Genomic DNA, 7,116 nt, shown 5'->3' on the forward strand with positions numbered 1-7,116 from the left:
GCCTTCTGACGTCACTGTACCCTCTTCCCACACAGGTGCAACCCACGGGGAAGACTTGTTGAAATCGGATCCGCTGACGCTGTTCCCGTCCATTTTAGTCATTTTATGGGCCATATTTGCAAGGACATGCACTCAAAATTTTACAAGCAACGTTAGCGAAACGTCATTCTTTCATTCTTTTGATTTTTTTTTAGCAGCCGTTTCGCAGCGTACTGGAATGGAGTGATAGGAAAAAGGAGAAAGAGGGGAAAAGAGTGCTTCAAGAAAGTTTGTCTCTGTCGGAGCTAAGGTCGGAGCTAAGGCGATGAAGAACTAACTCCGACAGCTTTAGGTCTCCAACTGAGCTTTTATTGCGCCGGGCCTAGTGCCAACTTTTTTTAGAGCGGTTCTAAAAAAAATGACAAACATCTCTTTTAGACCACCGGTTCTAAATAACCATCCACTGGAGCCAAAAACTGTTCGCCATTTACTAATAACCATTTGATCTAAGCACTTCAGAAGCATCCCTTTTTGGGGGGCAGTAGTTCTTTCCAAGAACTGCACGCCATCAGGCAAGTTGAACAAAAATGCCTTTTTGGTCGTCTCGTATTTTACTCATACCATATGTATACTCACCGAAATTGGTATCAACATTGCATATCACTGAAAAATAAACAGATTACTCCTTGCATTGAGCTGAAGATTGTTTTTCCAGCTCATGCGAAAGGGTCCCTGCTATAAGGTCCACCTCTGGGCCACATAACCGCAGAAAATACACTCCGGAGCCCATCCCTACGGCGTCTCTCTCATAGCCTGAGTTGCTTTGTGACGTTAAACCCCAATAAACCAAACCATTAAACCAAACTCTCCTGCTACAGGTGCGCAAAGGAAGAAAAAAATAGGGTGAAAGAGCGTAATGACTGCTTCAAACAAGCCAATAAAACTCCTCATTAATAAAACTGAATACTCACAATAAAACTTAACGTGTGTGCGTCTGTTCCTGCGTCCTTGTGTTTGCGTTGCTTCAAGAATGGATCATCATTAAAAGTAATGCATACGACGTGGTCCGAAACAACAATGCATCAAAAGTTCTTGCTTCTATTAGATTTACCCCCTTACAAGCCTGGATGTTCTGCAACCAATAGCTCCCGTTTAAACATCCATTGGTGCCGCTGGTTCGGGGAAGAAAAGAAGCAGCCCCAGTTACGTCTCAAGTGTCGCCAATCATCGCCGTCGTTAGCCCTTTCTAGCGGCTGCAGGGGGCGCAGCAGACTGGTCGAGCGATCGCCGCACGTGATTGGTCAGGTCGTGCTGCTCTCCGCAGCGACCCCTGGCGTCGTCGGAGTGCATTGCGAAGAGTACGACGCCGGCGAAATGGCGCGTGGCGTCGAACATGCGGGAAGAGTTCGGTCCGAAACCGGCCTGCCAGAAGCGGTCCTTGTGCACCACTTGGCAGTCACCGTGGCGCGAGTAGTGATGCTTGTAGCCCATCTTGGCGGTCATCTCGCACATCTGCCAGTAGTTCGAGTCGGTCGCCATTTTGACCGCGGGGTCCCCTTCCTGCGCACATGCCGTGTTAGGACGTTAAACGCCACGTACCATGTATCATAGTCATACCTTCATTGCACCGTTGTCATGACGCTGAAATGTAATTTATATTTAAAGAGTGAGATTGCTGAACTGTTCTTTGTTTTCCGGGCAAAGGTGGGTATCCCTAAAGAGTGGATAACAATTATCGTCAGCATCCTCTTTAGCGCCGTCATATAACTGGAAGGGAAGCTATATAGCTTTCTTCTAAACTTCGAGTTTGAAGAAAAAATCCGTCCTGGTCCGAGGTTTTAACCCGGAACCACAGCCTGCCTGGGGTAGTAGTCCTACCAGCTAAGCTTTAACTATGTGGAACAGACGTAAAAATTATGGATTAACCCTTCAAAAATAAGTGGCAATACCGGATTCAGTCGTCCAAGTCCAAAGCGAGAAATTTTTACAGAGAGACTGCATTGGGCTCCATTTAATTGGAGCCCATTGGTAGTAAATATCCGAGCTGAAAACCTTTTAAGTTTGTACGGTTCAGCCTAAGACAATTCAGATGCGGTGCGACGCGAAAGCATGCGTGGACGCATTCAGTTACGCGCTGAAGTCGAGGGTTCGACGGCATGCCGTCTGGTCAGGAATCGTGGCCTGATGAGATTCACTGGTCCATGGTCAGTGACCAGTGAATCTCATCAAGTCAGTTACGCGCTGTTTGTTATCGGTGGCCGACAGATGGCGCCAGTTATAGTTACACCCAGGGAAGCGATTTTTTAAATTTACTCGCAGGAAAGTTGGTTATAAAAACATAGGAGCGCGCATGACAAAAGCTGGCTTTTGAAAAGGTCAAAATCAGCTTTGTCATGTGCTCCCCTCTGTGGCATAGCTTTATTGCGAGAGAGGGGGACCCACGTGGAAAGAGCTCGAGCTGTTGAGGAAGTAGCTCGCCGCCTCGAAGGTGACGCTGAAGAGCAGCCGGGGTGCCATTGACCGCTCGAAGTCAGGCATCGTCTCCCGGAGGTCGGCCAGAAGCCGCGACATGCTCGGCGCCCGCGTCGCGCCGTTCAGGGCGAACGGCATCGGACAGGCGGCCGCTCGTTCCGGGGTAGGTGACAAGTCGTGCGTGCGTAAAACCACGATGTCCTGCACCAGCGACAGCACGCTGCTCCCCCCCGCGGCCACGCCGGGAATCACTGTGAATGGACCTTATACCTTACTTTTCGTGGAGAAGGGCTTAAATGGCTTAACCACGTCCTCCACTCCTCTCTCTTAATCAACGTCTTCACGGCGTGGTTCAGGTGTTCACCCTGAGCCACCGCCACCATCACAGGGTCCGGGAGCGTAGCGATAGCAGGCTAGTGGGGCTAGAGCAAACCTACAGCAAACTGAAGACAGTGTCCATTCAAATGGCGCTTGTTCGCGTACCTTTTCATTTGAGTGTTTATTCGTTCGTTGAGGGCTGCTAGCATGAACCCTCTTCTATCAAAAGTTTGCAGTGAGTGAGAGATAAAACGTAATACCACGCTTGCAATGGAGTTGCCCTTTGGAGGGCCTGCGCAAGTGACTCAGCAGGCACTTTGCGCCGAGGACCCTCTACTGTTTCTAACGAGTGCGGGTGTCTCAGTGCAAAATCTTATAGTATGTACACTAGCACAAGTCACGTCGTGTCTTATTAGTATAGTCTGGACGTTAATAGCAGAAACACGAGTAAGACACAAGGTATATGTCTAGCAGGACACGTGTTGCGTCTGTCCTGTGCCCGTGCCCGACTATAAGCTTTGTAACACACGGGTGTCGTTAACTACACGGGTGTCTCGGTATCAAGAACATCCATGCTATCAAAAGCCTCACAGATACAGGAGCCCTGCAGAGTCCCGGCTGCTCTACCAATTTGGGGCAAAGCTTGTAATCTCGCTTATCGCTGCACTACGGAATTTATGGCAGAATAGAAAAAGGAAGGGGTGATGGACAGACCTGCTGGGGGACAGCGGGCCGTAGGGCTGCTCCTTGTAAAAGGAGACCACAGCCGACACGAACAGGCCCATCCGACCGAGGTCGTCACGCATGCGCCCCATGTGTGTGAAGAACTCGGCGTCCGTGGCCGTGGATGTGCGGTGCGACCGGTAGAAGAAGAGCAGCCCGTCCAGCTGCTTCGAGTGTAGCCACTTGCCGGCCACAGAGCTCAGTTCGTTCGGGGTGGAGCCGCGCACCTGCGTCAGATCGTTTGTATAGATGCAACAGAAAGCGACGAGACAGCTGCACTGCATTTCGTAATGCATCACTGTAGTGCAGGGGTTCTCAAACTGGGTTCCGCGGAACACAGGGGTTCCGCGGGTTCTCTTGTGTTCCGCGAGAACCCGCACCGGCCCTGACCCGGCAGCTGATATGAGACTGGCTTTGAGTGCTACTGAGCCACGCTTTGACTTGCTCTTAAAAGGGAAGCAGTACCACCCAGCACATTAGTATTTGTATTAATCTGTGCAAAAATTCAGGGGGCACTTTGACTGTCTAAAGTGGGTAGAGGCGGAAGCGTTTTCCGCACCACCTTCGCTGTTTCTGTGGCACTGGTGGCGTCACATATATTTGAGTACTAATTACTAAGTGATGGCAAATCACTAATTAATTGTTAATTACTGAAAAAAGCCTGAATACTAATTAACTGCTAATTAATGACGCTTAAGCTTCGCCTTTAGGAGTGGAACGCGACAGCGCGTTGTAGCGCTGCCAGGGAGTCCACGGAACGCCACCACCCGTTCGGCGCGTTGCCTTGCCCTTTGAACGCAACGCTTTTTGAGGAAAGGAAATGGCGCAGTAATTCTCTGTCATCTCGGTGGACACCTGAACCGCACCGTAGAGGAAGGGAGGTGGGAGTGAAAGAAGATAGATAAACAGGAGCCGTAATGAAGAAAATCCTGGAAGAAAATCCTGGTCCCTGGAACTTATTGAAGGCTTTTGGGGTTCCTCCAAGCAAAAAAGTTTGAGAACCCCTGCTGTAGTGGAACCCCTGCTGTAGTGGGCGAATTAACTCCCTCAGTTTTACTATTTTTTACTTTTTATGGCTAGGGTTCAAGGCTGTCGCCGCACGCTCCCTCCGCAGTTTTTTTTTGTTCCTTCATGCGGGTTTGTAGGCATGAGCCAGAACAGAAGGCGCTGAGGAAAGCGTTGTGCAGACGACGCGATGCCAAGGCTACGCCCAACATTCTCCCGTCAGTCAGAACGATGCACCAATGGAGTGCCTTTAGCGAAAGTAACCCCCCATGACGTCAACGGGGTTCAGAGTAGTGGGGCGGGCCGTTTTTGTTGACGGAAAGAGCGAGCGGTCTTTGATTTGAATTTTCGCAGCTTTTCGGGGCGCGCATGGCTCTAGTATTTTGCAGAGGTTATCTTCGATGCCTCATCTATGCAGAGGGCTTGTTTTTCAAAAATGTCCGGACCCTGGTCAGTGGCCCTTTAGGCAAGTTCACATGCTGCTCTGCTGTTGGCCAAGGCGCTTGTTCCTGTGCGGTTCGTATGCCTCCCGAGCACAATTATTATCAGTGATCAATATACCTGTTTTAGAATTTTTGCTTCATTTCCTCATCACCACTCGAGCACTCTGGACAGTAATTAACTCTACTCTGGACGAGTGCGATTTGGCCTGTACACGTAACACTGCCAACACCTCTCTGAATTTCTCACACTCGGTCCGCTCCTTTTGGGGTGCTGCTTTCACACGGACCTGGAAGACTTCCAACGGGCCCCAGCGGTGCAAGTGCTCGTTTCCACGAGATCTTGCAGTTCTATAGTTTCATATTAAGCTGATCGCATATATCCTCCTTCGACGAAAAGTAATGAACATATGAGGGCCTCACCCTGCATCACAGGGAGTAAAACATACAGCCATAGCTTCAATAAAGGGGACGCAACACGAAGACCCACCCACCTGGTTGCAGAAGACCGCCGTGGTCTGGACGCCGTCGCCCAAGAGCGCGTACAGCGGCAGGCTCGGATGGCGGCGTCGCAGGGAGGCGAACGCGTCCACCCCGTCGGGGCCTTCGTCCTCGGCTCGCCGGTAGGATACCCCGCGCGCCGTCAGGTGGACGCAGCAGTAGAGCACCACGGTGCACAGCGACGCCGGCACGTCGCGCAGCGAGTAGTCACCGCGACCGGGTTCGAAGACGCACCACAGCTGCCGGCCGGAAGATGTGCCCGCAGTCGATGGGTCACCTCCGAGATCGGGGTCGTCCACGCTACCCACGCTCTCAGAGTCGTCGTCCGCGTCCTGGTGCCTCCGCTTTATACAAGCGCGAAAATAATTCAGTTAAAGCCACAGCTCTTAAACAGGGTTGCAGTCGTAAGTTGTCAACATAGTGTGGAACAGGTGAGCTGACTCTATAACTGATAGCCCGTAGAAAACTTCGGCTGTGGTTCGTGGCGCATCCGATAGAGGGCGTCGGAAATTAATTAGTGATACCACTAATTAGTATTAGCAGCGGGAGTAGGTATAGACTTGCTTTGGCAATACTCCAAATCGGGGGGTACAAGGCGACATAGGATGGCCATTATTTGAGAGCAGAAAAGGTGGTCGCCAGATAGAATTTGAGCAGAGATTGAGTTGAGGGAAAAACAGTGGACTAAGAAAGTTTTTAGGTAGTTGCAGTACATGAGGAATATCGACACAAAATGGAGAAAGCGAACTAGAAAATTGACAAGCAAATGTCTGAACAGCAATGCAGGCGGGGGGAGGGGGGATCAGGAATTTTCGGTTAAGAAAAAGGTTAAAGAAGCAGGGGGGGGGGGGGGGTCCGTGGAATATACTTCCGATAAATAAATAGCAAACTACACTATGTCGGTAAGTTCGCTATGTCCGATGTGAATCTTTTTCTGCCGTCACATCCATGACATTGTTTTGAAGAATAGGGTCATGGGCGTCCGGAGGGGGGGGGGGGGGGGCAAGGGGGGGCGGCTGCACCCCCCTGGAAAATCACTCCCTCGAACCGTGAGTGATGACCGCACGCCAGGGGCCGTGGTGGGCTCAGCCAAAAGGGTAAAAGCAGCCCCGCTTCCACGCTTTCGGTCACATCTGCGAAATGCCGCGTCCGGGCACGCGTCTTTATGCCGTTTTCAAACCACGCCATCGTTAGCTCTGTTGAAGGCCGACCTGTTGAAGACATACAGCGGCACCGGCGAGCATGTGTTTCAAGCAGTCTTGAAATGGGTGCCTGTTTCTTTGATCTCTAGACAGGTAGCGACACGGAGGCAGACAGTGCACAGTGCATCTTGTTTTCGCCTTCGTTATGCCGGCCACCGATGAATTCTTCAGGAGGGAAAGACAAATCAGCCGTGTCCACCCCCGCTTTGTCGGGCTGCTCATGGGCAAGCGGGCGATCAGTTGGCGCCGCCGCCGCTCGCTGTGCCTCCGATCCACGGGAGAGCGCAGTGCGGTAGAAGCGCCGCTATCAGAATCTTCGGAAAAGGAGATTAGCATCTTTTGTTCACGGCGACGCAGTCTCCAGAGGCGCCCCCACACCAGCGTCCCTTGCGTTTTCTCCGAAAACCAGCGCCTTTGGTCAACGCAGCCCGATGGCGCCTGCCTGGCTCGCCTGTCACCTCTGGCTGGGCCTCAAA

At 51.4% G+C, this 7,116-nt stretch overlaps 1 protein-coding gene across 1 annotated transcript in view; it reads right to left on the reverse strand.

Moving 5' to 3' along the window:
• Positions 1-997: 997 nt before the first annotated feature.
• LOC149331728 (endochitinase-like) overlaps positions 998-7,116 on the reverse strand; it is a 16,313-nt gene continuing 10,194 nt past the window's right edge. Inside the window, exons 3-6 of the mRNA XM_089557403.1 lie at positions 5,432-5,782; positions 3,484-3,719; positions 2,422-2,671; positions 998-1,539 (exon numbers count right to left, since the gene is read on the reverse strand). Of these exons, the coding sequence (XP_089413529.1) occupies positions 1,216-1,539; positions 2,422-2,671; positions 3,484-3,719; positions 5,432-5,782 (1,161 nt within the window). The 3' untranslated portion in view covers positions 998-1,215. The remainder of the gene's footprint in view (positions 1,540-2,421; positions 2,672-3,483; positions 3,720-5,431; positions 5,783-7,116) is intronic.

This window comes from Amblyomma mixtum, chromosome 8, assembly GCF_055824585.1.
Source record: "Amblyomma mixtum isolate Tamu chromosome 8, ASM5582458v1, whole genome shotgun sequence".
Classification (NCBI taxonomy): Eukaryota; Metazoa; Arthropoda; class Arachnida; order Ixodida; family Ixodidae; genus Amblyomma; species Amblyomma mixtum.